Below are 16326 nucleotides of genomic sequence, written 5' to 3' on the forward strand. Positions count from 1 at the left end.
CAATCCTTTGAGTTTAAATTGTTTTTCGCAAGGTATCACGAAATAAAACAATTAAAATTGTGAAAGTTAGTGTAATTATTCCGAAAACATTATTGTCACATTGTGGTTACAATTAAGACATAATTCAACACAGAAAAGCAGTTGAGTATTATTAATTTTTAACTATTAATTCTAATAATTTGCAAGATTTTTATGTATGCTCGTGAATATTGTTTATTATGTGACTAGGTAAAACTCTGCAACATTAATTGGTATTTTTTACATCATCTCACTTTTATGACAGTAAGAAAGAAAAGTATACCTAAGTAATATCTAAGATATCCTAACTCTACCGCCATTTCATGAAGATTAATTTATTGGCACTATTATTATACTTAACGCTAGAGTATCTACAATTTGATAATTTATTCGTGATTGCAAAAAATATGTAATAGAGACATGTAAGGTGCTGATACACTTCAATGGTACCACATACATAGGTACCATCATAGAAAATTGTTCTGCGAACTATTTTATTGGAAAATAAATAAGTGTCTTTAATGTTTTTTTTAACTTTTAAGATAAGATAAGATAACATTTATTTCCAAGAATATGGTACAGTAGTTTGATCATAAAACCGGTTTTCTAACGTCTCTTGAAAGTGTGAGCTTTATAATAAACGCTAATTAACTAATTAATTATTATTTTTTGAATAATAAACCTTCTATAGCAATATACACGTTCCTATACATTTCATCTCAGTTTTATTTTATGAGCGCTTTAAGGGACAAGTTCGTAGCCGACTGCACGCAGCAGCAGCACGATACGTCACTTTCTTTGTATTTTTATGAAATACTTTCAGGCGACGTGTTGCTTACTACGAATGGTATTTCATAGAAATACATAGAAATCAGTAGAGTGTCGCTGCGACACGTCGTCTCCTGCTGCATCATGTCGTCCGCTTCCAACTAGTAAGTATCTTTAGTATTTAAAGAGATGCTTACACCAGCGTAAGGTTGAGTATGGTCTAAACCTAGAATACCTGTACAATAAAGAACTGTGCAAGGTTTCTTCTTACAACTTTGCTAGGCCAACCCTATAAGCGGTCAAATCCTAGGAGTAGTGGCGCCCTAACAGCCAAGCCATTGTAATGATATTTACTGGGCATTAGCAAATGGGACAACATAAAGCAGCTGCGCCAGATTGCTTCTTGCGTACTTCCCTCGCTGAGGGGCGCCGTGGCCAGGCCGGCCCCACAATGACTCCCAAGTCTCGTGGTGGCGTCGAACACTCTCGGCTGAACCCTTACGCTTTTCCTAAAAATATTGAAAGTGTATAAAGAAAATTGCCTAAAGTTCTGCAAGGTATCCGATAGTTTTTGCCCACAATAGAGATACTCCAATAGTAAGTAAATTATTTACCTCAATTTGTTCACATTTCACTTGCATTTGATGTTTCAAGTCTATCAAATATTGAGCGTCAATTTCTCGCCACCTGCAAAGAAATAAATATTAAGGTCTAATGTACTTAATGGGGATGTTGCCTGGGTCAAAAAGCAAGAGTTTTAATTAGTCCGTCAGTTAACTTATCAAAAAATACTCTACACGTATTTTTCACTTTTTCAAACTAATGAAAATTTAAAGAGATAAAGCGCCCCAAAGTTCATAAGAAGAGGCCCGTGACGTCAACGCTTGCTTAAAAATGCCGCACGTTGTGACGTCGTGCGCAACTTCAACGCACCATAACTATGTAATTATTTGTTAGATTGACAAATAAAAATATATGTGTCCAATATTTTTTGATATTAAACATTACGGACTAAAAAAATTTTTTTAGGCAATTCTCTATTCACATTTTAAACACCTCCCACGTACTTTACACGGCAATAAAACGGTAATAAAGAAAAATAACACTCTAGCCTCATCTAACCCATCAAATGATTAGCAGATTAACTTAAAACGATTAGTTTTACTACAGAAAAGGTCGGAAAGTTCAAACGGGTCTTCAAATCAGTATCATAATCTCCCAAATAATGTCAGTTATAGTTATCGGGATCCATCTCTCGCCGTCAAAGATCGTTATCTTGGAACGGTGGCGGATAGATTACTGTGTTAATGAAATCCGTAAATCTTCACATGCGGTATACCACGGTAGAAAGCTGTGACGCAATGCCATGTATCAATGGCGGTCGAACGTGACCACCGAGCGCTGGTGATGGTGGCCCGTCAATAACCGATGATTATCGGCGGGTCACGGTGACGAAAATGAAGTTCAAGTGATGAATGGTTCTGCTTTACACTTTTTGATTGCAGAATGAAATGTCTTAATGTAAATAATTAAAGCTAAACACGATTTCGGTTTATAACACCAACTGTACCTACTTCTTATGAATGTTAAGTTATTGATAAGAAAGCTAACAAACATCCGTAATGAGCGTGGGAGAGAGACATCGACGTCGATGACCCTAGTGTTTTAGTGTCAACTTGAAATAAATTCTTCGACAACGGCGTTTACGCAATATTTCCAAATTCATAGACCATGATTTAGAGAACTAAGCCTAGCGTTCACTAGAATTAGGCAAGACTTTTGACAAAAATTAATTTGAATTAGTTTTATACAAAGCCAGGGACATACTGTGAAAGAAAGATTTGCATATTTGCAATGTAAGTAATAATAATAAGGTTAAACTGACAAGGCTAATGTGTAAATATTGTTTTTAATATTAATATGAAATGGGTATGTTTGTCTTGTTATTATGCAAAAATATCTCAAACTAAGAGATTAAGCGACTCTGTTAATTTTTTTTTCTGAGTCTTGCTTAAGTTACATTATTTATTCGCAAACATGTTAGCTACTGGTACTATCTGAACTAAGCTTTAAAAGGCATGAGCATTATCAATTTCTTTTTTAATACGAGTACAGTGTACACTGGTTCGCATGTATAATCATTTTCTAAAAAAAAAGAGTCGCATCTCTGACCTCCGAGAATTAAAAGACTATTCTTTAAATTCACGTGCTTACATAGTTCGTAGGATTGCGCAAGGAATATAAATAGCGTGTCATATGGCAATTCTTTGAAACTGTCATCTAATGTCGTTTCGTCTCTTTTCATTTCATCACACGTTGTTTGATTTTTTATTGTTTGATACTTACTGGCAGTACTGGTCGGGAGGTCTGGTGACGTCACTCGACGGCAGCGTGCGCGCGCCGACCCGCCTTCTCCTCGCCAGGAGTGGCACGAGCTCCACCCCGCCCGTCACGCGAAGAATTGTCGCTTCTGGAGTCGGCTTCTTTTCTCCAACATTCACCGGCTCGACATTTTGACCCCTATCTACAACATACTCGTCGGAATCCTCGCTAGGCACAAACTTTTGGACTCTGTCTCCATTCGAGAGTCTTTTTACGAATTTGTTCTTCTTCGGACTACGTTTTCCTCTTGTTTTAACATTACTAGGCACTTCTTTTACCTCCTTTTCAACAACAATTTTCTTATGTTCTGGACTACCACTTTTTGAATGTTTGATCTCTGGCAACTTTTCTATATTTGAAGGTTTTGTATTTTCCTTTTCGGCTGAATCTCTCTCTTGTAGCTCTCTTGCATCATCGTCTCTCTTTACTTGAGGTAAAGTTAGCGAAGATCTTTTATAGAGTCTGTGATCCCCTTGAAGTTTTGTGAAAATTTCGTTATCTGTCCAACCCTGTAAACGATATGGAATATTAAAACTCTTTTAAGACTTTATCAGTGATAATTGATTGCTTTAAAATACCATCACCATAGACTTTGAGAAATTTAGACCAATGTCTCGGGGGTTCCTCCAAACTGCTCCGCCCGGGCCTGGTTTTCCCCAAGGCCCATCCAAGGTGTGCTGAAATTATTGTTATAATAATTCAGTATACATTTCACACACATAGTTTACATGATTTTGTTATTTTTACCATTCTGCGTTCGTAGTCCAGAGTCTCCTTGATTTCGTCTTTCATGGCTCTCCTACGGTTTTCAACCATCTCATCTAAAATCATTATTTTTAAAAACTTAACTTACAATTATCATAAAAAACAATAAAACGTAATCATTATAAATTCCGATGATTAGCAGTCCTCTATGGTATACGGCACGCCTACGAGCTTTCTTCTTTAGTAAATATTCATGGGCTTATTATGACAAATTGCTTTTAGCACAACATGGCTATTGTTATTTGATACCCAAAGGTATATATTTAAATAAACATATTTCAAGTCGGCTTAGAAATTTACTTGTATCGGTCACGTTTATCTACTTCTCAAAGAAAGAAATGTTTGACTTGTCTAAAGAAGAACCTTTAAAATTAATAGGTAATTTATTCATTTGTTATTATGAAACCAACATCCAGCAATGGACTTTTTGAGGCGTTGGATTTGTTTAAAAAATTTAAAAGTAAAAACTAAATAATGCGACTCTACCATTAATTTTATTTATTCGTAACTATTAGGGCTGCAAGATGCTCTTAGGCTGCTCTATTAAAATTACCGGTAGAGTTTAAGTTTGCTCTGAAACCTCTTGCTAAAACAAGAATGGGTACTTTTCTCTGGGATGTTTTCCCTCATAACTGCTTTAATGAATATGCTATCGTATTTCAGCGGCGTTGAAATCTAATGTATTAGTCCTTTTAGCCTAGTCTTGTTGCTCTCATTCTAGCCTTGATGTCGCATGTACCTAAGATTTCCCTGTAGCTCTGTTGCTGAGTGGGCGTCTGCTTGTACCGGACGTCGTTGTCGATGGTCTTGCGCAGGTTCTCGGCGTAGCACAGCTGCGGGTCTTCGCGCAGGCGCAGCGGCGTGCGGCGGTAGCGCCGGCGCGGCGTAGGGAAGCGACGGCACGCCTCGTACAGGGCTGTGCCCTGGAATATGAGCGCAAAATAGTCTTAAGCTGAGTTGCACCATTTTACTTTAACTTTGACAAACGTCAAGTCTGTCAAACTCCATACAAAAAACACCAGTCATCATCAAAGTTAGGTGGTGCAACTCAGCCTTAAGCTCTCAATAAGTTTCGTGGCTCAGCCTAGTCTTTTCCTTCTATGGGATCTGCCAAGTTATCGTTCGTTTCAGCTAAATTACGTCCATTGCTGGACAAAGGCCTCCCCCAAGGATTACCACAAGGACAGGCCCTGCGCTGCCTTCAACCTGTCAAGTTAATTGTATACCAATTTCGTATAATTGGTTTAAAGTTTAAATCGTTGTTGTAAAAATAACATACAAAAGTAACATGTAAAAAATGATTCAATTTGTGTCAAATACTTAGTCATTGACTGATGTGCGATTAAAAATAATAAACTTACAACCACCATCATAATCGTCGCTATGATGACATAAAACGAAGGGCGTGCAGCAGAAACTTTCCGCAAATAGTTTAGTTTGGCAAGCAAATATTAAATAATGTTATTATTAGGTACATACAAAAAAAAAGTGTTATGTCAACAATTTTCATATCCTCTACCAAGAATTGGTCGCTCAATTGCGCGTTTCTTTATTCATTGTAGTTACGTCACAATACGGAGCCTCCTGGTAGTACGCCAGTGACCCTTTACCATAAGAGATTTATCGCTTTCGCATATTTATGAATATACTAAGTGCCCATAAGCCAATATAAAGGAAAAGCAACCGCACAGGATGATCGATTACAAAAACTTGCATGTTCCACAAAATTATGAAGACAAGCAACATCACGTAATCATCTCTTGACATAAATAATGATGAAAGAGCTCTTATGTAGGTTTATTGAAAAGCTCTACCGATATCAATTTTCACGGTACCTAGTTTGCATGGCATGATTCATTAATACGAGTACTTATCAATAATCGAGCTTATATTTTAATAATGATATAAAAATCCGTTTAGTAGTTGTCGAGAATCCGTTTAGGAGGGAATACTACAATTTTGAATATCAAAAATTTAAATGTTCAAATAAGACCTTGACACCAGTTTTCACTTAATTGTAATCAATGTATAGAATCATACTGCCAAAAGTTATATGTGCATACTTAATGATCAATTAATTAATCCCCTTGTTCATAGAGTAGGTACTATAATTTATTCTCATATCAAGCAGTTAGTGCTTAAGTTCAACAAATGACCTTTCGTTACCAGCAATAGGTCAAGCATATCGATGCCATGTCATATCGGTTTCATTAATTTAATTCGACTCCAAATCAATAACAATGCATACTTTATTGGAATAATTCATCAAACCAATACCAAATTGATTTCATTCATCAAAAGTAAGTGAGTACTTAAGTTAGTCCGCGCCAAAAAACTTCGCGCAATCTTGTAAACAAATAAGGCCTCTTACATAAAGACCGAATTATCAAGGTGTATCTGTAAATCTAAGTCGTTAGATACGTTTTTTTTCCAGTAAGATAATGATGAATTTAACATTTCATACTTATATCAATTTAAAGTGGATTTTCTATAGATTCTATTCTTTGTACCTACTACAGTAGGTACTACGTCGTATGAATCTACTGTACGCCTGTTTCCCATATTCAAATTTAATTCAGTTTTAGATTAAATATCTACAATTTTCGTTGCGTTTACACTTTAATATTGTTTAATAAATAGTCTTACAACAATATAAAAACAAACAATATAAAATGAAAAAATATTGAAAACCGAAGATATTTGGACCAAAAACATATTGAAAATTGTCAGTTGACGGACGGATTTGGGTTAGGATTGAATAGAAATCCAGCATTAGTCGACAGTGCTTTGACTCTGTCATCATCTCTCCAACTTATGGATGGAAAATCTTGGGTAGTTTCGATGGTAAAAACCTACCCTAAGCTCGTCCTCAGGGTAGATGCCCCTGGTGCGAAGGTTGGTGAACCGGACGCCGCGTGCGTTGGGCGCTCCGCCCCCCGCGCGTCCCCACGGCTCATACGACGCCAGCTCTTCTCGGGCCTGCAACAGTCAACAAACATGCTTGTCGTGGGTGTGGGTAAAGCCTACATTACAATCTAATTGAGGAGCTGCTCCTACTACCTACACCCACTTAACTACAGTCAAGCGCTCATAAATATTATGTAGACAAAACGATCAGTTACGTTACTACTGGCAAGTTGTCATTTATATCATTTACGCTCGTGTGTGCTTGTAATTATTTAATTATTACATTATTTCATTGAAGAAGATGTCATTCATTATCCATTTTGAGAAAGATAAATTAGCGGGGAAAAAAGCTGAAGTCAGAATGCAACCTCACACGCTTTATAAAATTCAAGCTCTCCTTACTTGGGTTTTAGATTACTTATTTCGTTTTATCCGTTGTTACTTGAATATTACTTGCATCTAAACAAAGCCAGTTTTCTATAAGGAGTTGTTACAAAATAACTTCAAATTAGGTATACGTGTATTATGCACCATAATTTTTGGTGTAGTTTTAGGAACGCAATGAAGAAGTTGATTGACATCCATGTACGGAAGGAGTACCAACGCATTCCAACTCCAAGTGACACAGATTTAAGTGGGTCAAGGAAACACAAAGGGCGCGTGGTAGGTAGTAGGTACCTAGTAACAATCAGAACTTTACAACTGTCTTAATGTTTTCAAAGTTAATTAAACAGAAAATAATTTACTAAGCACATCGAGCACAATTACTTACTAATTATGAATTATTCGTATGCTTAAGTCCTTTTGTGTCCTCGTACGATCTCTAAAAACAATTTAGTTACACAATGGCCTGTAATAGAATAGCGAAATTGACTAGTGCAATGAACTAGTAAGCCACAAATTGCCAGCCTCTACCATGTACTGGATGTAACGAGCTGACATCACCACATTTCTCTGGTTTCTCTGCACGTAACGTGTCGTTAAAGGCTGGCGTCCACACCTCCCGCCTACGCAATATTAAGTGAATCTGCTTTATTATGGTGCCGTATGTTTTACAATTTTATAGAAGGAAATGTGTAATCATGGACATCTACTTATGTACGGAGATTATACAATATCAGTAATGTGCTGTAAATACTATGTATGTTAATGTGTGTGTGTACCTACCTCTCGTAGTAAATACTTAGTAAATTAAATGACCTTGCATGACATAATTTAAATCGTGCTCTATTTGTAAGCAAAATTATCATCACAATTTTGATCGTTTCATGGATGGCAGAATGTTCAGAATTGATGCAAAAATAAACGACAGTTACTAAGGCTGGGTTGCACCATTTTACTTAATTTTGATAAACGTCAAAAATCTGTCAAACTCCATACAAAATACACCGGTTATCGTCAAAGTTACGGTCAAAGTTAGGTGGTGCAATTCACCCTAAGACTGGTATGAAAACTTTTAACAAACGTTAAATTTTTTAAAATTAAATAAGGTAAACGGCTACTAGTTCGTGATAGTACGTAAGTTCGTAAGTTTTTTTTCTAGCTCAAATAATAAGCAAATGGAATATTATTTATAAAAATTCTTCATTACTACAAAAACTCTATTATTTAAGCTATCTAAAAAACCAAGTACCAACATTGTGGCGCCAAAAATGAGAGCAATACGAAGCTTCAAACTCTCAGAGAGCCAAAAACAGCCGTGCGGTGTGCAAAGGTTGCTCTCACCGTAAGGTTAGCGCTCCAACTTCTTAAGCTTATAAAAAGGCGAAGGAACGTCCATTTAAATAAAACTTGTAATAGTGGTTTCATGTGTTCCTTGACAATTGATTTGGCTTAGAAAAAAGTTATATGAAAACGTAGAATTCCTTTAAAATTGCGATTAATTGACTCACGAAATAGCGTNATCGACAATTTCACATAATTATTTTATTCTAAATTTTTATTATCGTTTTTAAATTTATTAAACCCTTAATCATTACTAAAATATCCTAACTGGATGCATAAAACCTTATCCCGAAATAGGGGACATGAGTTCACGAACTTAGAAACAGAGCAAAATTTTGTCACGAAACAGGATCCAAACTAGAGGTCCGCAGAACAATTAATATAAAAAAAAGTTCAAACTATATAACTATAAATTATGTATTAACTTACTGTCAAAAGACCAAAGTTTAGCATACAAAAGCTTTCATACTGATATCATGCTTGGTTATTTTTAAATAAAATGTTAAAGTCGTAAGAGCCTTAATATACCGAAGTAGGAGGCACTTACCTTATTGTTTTAAATGTGATGAAAAAATTGTCGTTTTAAACCAGTTGTTTTTTCAAGATTTTTCTCATTATTGGAACCTATTGTAGGTAAACAATGTGTTTTACGACCTCCAATGCTCCGTCGAACCAAGTTCCTCCTGTTTGTGTGACTTAACGCATCGTTATGAGTAAGCTTTCACTGTTGTATTGGCAGAATACACAATTGGATGTTGAGGTTATTTCCTTTTAAAATTTCTCTTTCATAAACTTTAGAGCACTAGTGTTTAAATGCCAACTATTGCCAACTAAACTATTTCAAACCTTCCTATCAGTTTGAAGCTATGAAACCATCTTCAGCTGTGAAGAAAATTTTACAATTTATAGAGTTCGTGCAAAATGGTGTTTCCGTTTAACATACTTAAAGTAAATATTCGACTCATAGCAGCTTATTTTGTGCTTTGGTGAACATATTATATGTCTATCAATATTTAAAACTAAACAACGCCATTTTAGAACATACTAATTGGTAGTACAATTTTCAAGGGTCACTTGCCCAGCATAGAGCATATAGCTTCAATTTGGAGGTGAAAATCATGTAAAAATACAAAATTGTTTGTACCATACCTGTCTCTGCTGCTCAACCTTATCCCGGGCCCGTTGTTCGCGGCGCTCGCGCGCGAGCCGCTCGCCCTCCGCTCGCGTTTGTTCGGCGCGCCTGCGCTCGCGAGCCCTGCGCCGCGCCGACCCGGATGTCGGAGCACTGAGCCTCCTAGAAATTATAATTAATTATCTTTTACTATTTAGTTACTTTATTCCGTGATAAAATACATTGCCTAAAAAGACATTAAAGTCCGCCTATCTCTATCTGCCAACGAGGTGAAGAAGAAATTGCAGCTCTATCGTGTTACCAACTCTTAACATTAATTTAATAGTGGTTCGAATACTAACTTGTAATTTATTTAATTAATATGAATTTTATTATAGTGTTAAAAGTTACATCTCAGAAAGCGATTTTTATGATTCAAATACCCTGAACTGCATTACTTGCAGCACCTTTGCGGTGGGGTGCGGTAAACTTGCCGACAAGACAGCCTTAGACAAATCAATATTTAAAACCGCGGCGGTATTTAAGAGTCGTTAGAAAAGTCAGAAAATAATGGGCGATGAAGTACTAAACCGTCATTAAATTTTGAAGTTGAGAGCCCTCTGTGCTTTTCTATGCCGGTGAAGTTGCATATGCCGCCTACATTCTATAAAGTGGCTGTCAGTCTTCACAGTCCAAAAATAACTTATTTCATTAATATTCTGACCACGACAATCACGATAGACAGTGAATAGTTTGAACTTTTACATCAGCATCAGCTAGGACAATTTTTGTCTTGCGTCTATTTTCATCCCACCACAAAAAGCTGGGTGCTACAATTTAACGGGTGCTGTATTGTTTGTCTGTTTAAATAAATAATAGCTAGGTAAAAAATACTGATTTCTAACTTAAACTGAACCTTTAATTAACTTAACTAACCAAAAGCTTAGACTTCATAGAGTTCACCATGTTTTATTTAGGTAGATACTACAGTCGTTTCGATAAATCGTAGAGTTAGAGCAATGATGATAGGGCTTAGCTATCACAAAGTACAGTCGACAACGCATCAGACCATAGGTACATTTTGGTTGCAAAATGGTACCTGTTCAAACTACATTAGATGCTATAGTGTTAATAGCTTTATATGCCGTCGTCTAGGTACCTACTGCCTAATTTCAACTTTGTATGGAATTCTAAATTACCTTCGAATGAAAGCGTCTAGACTCAGGCTTTGCGGCGTGACCTAGTGTTCATTAAGTACATATTTCAGTAGGCCTCGTGGGCTTTGTACACGGTGAATAGAATAGAAAAGAAAGGAGAAACATTTATTTACCGCACAAGAAACACTATCAACCGTTTCCAATCTTGTTAGCCTTCAATCTTTCATTATTTGGGCATATTCAATACAATACCGCTCAGACACTTATGAAAAGCCTAATAATAAATCATTCTGATGAAGCTTTTAGCTTAGTAAGACTCAAATTAAAACAATATAAATGATAATTCATATCGCGGTAAATTAGCAGTTTCCCAACATCAGTTTTTAATTAAGCCTACCCGTTATTAAAAATCATCATCTCATTGCGTAACATATAAAGGTTAAGCTGTCGTAGAAAAACTGTGACACCAAATTTTTGAATACGGAAGAGTAAATCTAACGGCAAATTATAGAAGATGTACCGCCCAAACCGGTATCCTTCCGTTTGGCCAAATTACTTTTCGCCAAATTTCACTTCGCAAACAACTTATCGCCAAAGTTTCATTTCCCAAATAAACTTTTAGCAACTGTACTTTTCGCAACTAATTCATTTGGTCAAATTAACATTTAGCCAAATTTTACTTGGCAAATGTTTATATAGCAAATGTTTTATTTTGCCAAATATTATATCCCAAATAATTTGCTTGGTCAAATTGACACTTCACATACTTACGAGTGCCCACCGTTACCCACAAATCAAAGCATAAGGCACATGGTCATGGTTTTCACAATAATTTTATGTAAAACAGAGAGATTGCAGAAAATAGTATGGTTGCAAAAAGTAGGTATTGTAGAAAATAGTAGGTTAGGTTAGGTTAGAACAGTGACCCTTAATGCGCGAAGGCGAGCGAAGCGTGCCGCGGCAGCGGCCGCCGAGCGCTAGAATCATCTCTATTGTTAATGAATCATTTGGAAATTTCGATAAAAAGAATGAAATATGAAAATTTATTTAGAAAAATTTTTATATTAACTACCCACTAAACAAAATAATAACCACAAGCTAATTTGTATTCCATTCTATGCATCAATCATATTGTTTTGTAAATAGTTTACCTATCGCGAAATATTTTTGCCAAATGAAACATTTGGCAAAACATACTTTGCCAAACAATAATTTGCTAAACAATAATATGCCAAAAACGACATTTGCGAATTAAAAGTTTGCAATAAGTTGTTTTGCCAAATGAGAATTTGCCAAATAAAAATTTGCGAAACGTTGTTTGCGATGTGATAATTTGGGAAACGTTTTTTGGCCAAACATTAGTAATCCGCCCAAACCGCTTACCTACGCAGCCGCCGAGAGCGCAAAGCAAACATTTAAACTTTGGTTTCACTTGTCCCAACAAAGACGTTCATATCACAAAGCCTGTTATGATGTAACAAACTCTTAGAAGAATGATGGGGAAAAAGGTGAAGACACTGAGGCAGATCATACTGCGGTGGGCTAAGCCGGGCGGCAGTCACCCGCTACTGGAAACTTCTGAAATGACTCGCGGCTGAAACTCGCGTGGCGTACACGCTTCGTTGCGCGTTTCCTAAAAGCTCTCCGGCACGGGAAAATGACGGATGAGTTGATATTATCATGTAGGAATAAAGGACTGTCGTTATTGAGGGCTGTTAGTTAGTTAAAGGATATCATACATATGTAGGCTCTACCAACTAAGTGGGTATCTTCATTTTTTCTGAAACCATCAAGAAGTTACTTTTAATAAGCACAAGGTAGGTAGGTAGGTACTTTATGTTTGTGTGAAAAGTACGAATAAAATAATTGACGTCTGAAACAGTTATTGTCACGCCTAAAATCTAAGTAATTTAATTTTCATAAGCCTAATTCCAAAACCTAATTCATTAAAATTCATGAGTTTGAAATAAACTAAGAAGAGCGTGTGTATAATAGAATGAAAATTATGGGATCTATCGCTATATAAATCGTCCACTAAAAACTTTGGAAGCAGAAATAAGAAACGTAAAAAAAAACGTGAAGTAACGGTAAAGTTGTGGCAGACTAAACATGAATTAATGTAAGTACCTAAGCTGGAGGTGCAAAAGAAACTTTGTTGCGGTACGCTATAAAGGTGGTTGAACGAAATTCAAACTGCAATCTACTTTTCTACAAATTCGAACTAGTGCACACAAATGCTATCAATCTAATTTACCAATGAGTAATACATTTTCTATAAACTTAATGTCGACGAACTTACACGTTTACTTAATGGTGCAAGTTGCAGTTGCTGCAATCGACACATTATTACTATTTTAACAATACATACCTACACCGAAGTTACTATCACTCAAATTAAGGCTTAAATATTTTTTATCTACTACGATTGCATGATGGAATTTAATTTTATCACACCAAATAAATCTATATAACAGTTGAGGTACTTTTGATACGTGTAGCCCTAACCACGGCGCGGCCGCTTTGAAGTTTTCTAGATCACGCCAACATTTTGCAAATCATGATTCATTGTCCTTCGTATTCGGGTAAATATGTACATTTATATGACTTCAATAAATGGTCGCTCGTAAGTAGGTAGGTCGTTGCCAGCAGCCTTAATAACATCGATACAAAAATGTTTTCAAAAACTGAAAAGTAAGCCAATTACAAAAAAGATGTTCAGGTACGAACTTACGTGTAATTCGGTAAAACGATTGTCTTAAACATGAGTTCACTTTTTAGTTTAATGGCTTAAATGATCAAATCACAAATCAAAGCTGAAGACATTGCCCACTGGTATTTTGTTGGAATACGAAGACGCACTGAATTCGCACAGCAGTAAAAAGCCGGCAAAAAGGTCGAGCCATATTTTATCGTAAATCAATATTGCAAAAGATAGCCTTGATTTCACAATTGGGGATTTGCATAGGGCGATGTCACCTTTTTCTCGTATTTGCAAACATTCATGGTACCCATTTCGTGTCATTTGATACTATAACTTCAGCACCAATTGTAGAGTCAACATCTCACTCTTAGAGTCGGTTTATTGAATATTTGTTTGAAATGATACATAAAAACCTAAACCTAGGTAAGTATATCTAGTTAAAGTAATCTTTCTATGTACTTTAGTCTATGATTGGATAAAAAAACTTACCATCCAATTTCTTTACAGTAAATGAAGTTCTGAGTCCGCGCTGTAGCGTAATTCGCCATTAATAAGGTACTATTAATTTACACTCCTGTACTTAAACTTTACCCGAAATTACAACAATACAGTGTTTGGATATACACCCAGAATATTATACCAGATCAACATTTTCAGAAACAGACTTGTGCCCTAGGTAAAGCGAAGAACTAAAGTAACATCTGAAGTCCTAGGTACTGAATGTGGTCTGACTAGGGAACTAACAGCGTAAAGCATTTTAATATTAGATAATAGTGCCTGCCTATCGCGTGAGCTTACGCCAGTAAATTTTTAATAATATAACAGCAGTTGAACGTAAAATTTATAAGTACCTACCGAACAAAGCCGGATTTGAAGGAATATAATTTGCTTTACAAATTGCCTTAGAAAACTTCCTACTGACAGAGTTAATGAAAATGTTCAGCATTGAGACTCTACAGCAATGAAATAGCAATTTTACTTGCGGATGTAAATACAATTCTATAAATAAATGTTAATAAAATAACAAAATGAACGACATCCAATATTAATAAATTCTGCTGACAAACGTAACAGAAAAATAAAGATATGACTGACCTAGTTTTATTAAATTTATTTTAATTCAAACTTTTTTAAAGTATATGATGTGTGGTAGGCACCAAATGGTGCGTCGTAGAGGCACTGCAGTCCCAAGCGAAACGAAAAGATTAAAGGCAACGATTTTCAGACTCTCAACTCGTGACTGATTGCTCTTACGTAACTTGAAACAACAAACTACAGGCATAGGTACTAGAAATACTTTTCATGGTTAGGCCAAAACGATGGGTAAGGGAACTAGCTAAAGGCAAAGGCTTCTGTCGTCATATTTTCGTCTTTATTTGGTATTGAAAAAGACTTTCAGTGCCAAAAACATTCTGTTCCTTAGGTTTTCAGCTATGTTCTAAAAGCTGTAAATTAATTCAGGATCGGTCAGTGGAGTTATTATCACCTACTTTAAAATAATTAGTGGTATATGTCAATCAACATACCAATTTGTTTTTCCTAATTACACCGATTCAAATTACCAAAAAAGGGCAAAGGTATACGTTCCCATACAGTTTTTCAGGTAGCAGCAGTGGTCCCGGCGGTGCCGGGCGCCGCTGGATCGATACCCGCGAGCACGCAGGACACATTCCTATTGCAATCATAACATGGACGGATGGGTGTGCGAAATTGGGTCATGCACGTTTGCGGAAACGATCGGAATTCAAGGATTTGATTATTGATTTGGAAGGTTCTTTGTTATTTGGATTAAGTATAGTAGCGTAGGTAAGTTTTATTGAATTATATCTCATTGGTTGCATAAAACAAGTTGAACTTAAGTACTATGTACGAGTAGAATACATAATACATAATGAAGTCGGTTGAAAAGCCGTGAGTACATCATCATCATCAACAGCCCTTTACAGTCCACTGCTGGACTATGGGCCTCCTCCACTATAGTGGAGGGTTTTGCCATAATCTCCACGCTTGGCAGGCGGGTTGGAGATCGCAGTTTAAAAGATTGATGTTTTTCAGAGAGCGCTGCTGCCCATTCTCTGTTTGATGTGTAGTCCCTAAGTCGCCTCTTACGACACCCGCGGGAAGAGTAGGGGTTGGTGACAAATGTATTCTACTCTGCCGTCACCACACGGCTACATAATGTAGTACGTGAGTACATAATGTAACTCATTAATAAACGTCGCGTTAAGACCCGTGTCTTACTATTTTAGAGATGTACGAGTAGAGCCTGTGGGTAGAGTTCTAGGATCTCAGTAAACGGGCTAAGTAACTAAATCTAGTATTATATTAGCTGTGCCTAAAAATATTTCGTTTACCTATGTCTTCTGCTGCTGATAGATATTAAAAAATAGTTATACCTAGTGAGAATCTTTTAAAAAAATGTGCCATAGGTCTTCCATTGCTGAAAACAGCCCCTCTACACCAATTTGTTATTGGCAGATTCTTCTGAACACGTCATGAGTTGTCCCGTCTTGCTGGAACGTACTTTGAAAGATAAGACCGTAATTGAAATTTCCACTTCATCAATTGAAGCGAAAACTTCGATTACGAAGCGTTTTCATGATGATCTTTTCACATTACTAGGATCAAATTGAAAAAATATCGTCTCTTTTTGGGGTTCCAAGTTTTGACGTAACGAATTATATTGCGTTTGCGATTGCTATAAGCAATATCTTAGGAAATTGTCATGAAGATGCCCACAATAAACTACGCGTTATACAGGATGTAATTTTTATACATGATCAAACAAAAAG

The 16326-nt window shown here is 36.2% G+C and overlaps 1 protein-coding gene across 1 annotated transcript; it reads right to left on the reverse strand.

Annotated features, from left to right (window-relative positions):
- Window positions 1–859: 859 nt before the first annotated feature.
- LOC114363829 (uncharacterized) lies at window positions 860–13610 on the reverse strand. Its single transcript, XM_028319660.1, has 9 exons — window positions 13565–13610; window positions 9715–9859; window positions 6790–6912; window positions 4673–4856; window positions 3916–3989; window positions 3753–3845; window positions 3133–3677; window positions 1401–1473; window positions 860–1295 (listed from the first exon to the last, which is right to left on the reverse strand). Exons 1-9 carry the CDS (start codon window positions 13594–13596, stop codon window positions 1137–1139), a joined length of 1428 nt encoding a protein of 475 aa, XP_028175461.1. The 5' UTR covers window positions 13597–13610; the 3' UTR covers window positions 860–1136.
- Between the last annotated feature and the right edge of the window lie 2716 nt (window positions 13611–16326).

This window comes from Ostrinia furnacalis, unplaced genomic scaffold (genome assembly GCF_004193835.3).
Source record: "Ostrinia furnacalis isolate ACB-3 unplaced genomic scaffold, ASM419383v2 OfSCF7311, whole genome shotgun sequence".
NCBI lineage: Eukaryota > Metazoa > Arthropoda > Insecta > Lepidoptera > Crambidae > Ostrinia > Ostrinia furnacalis.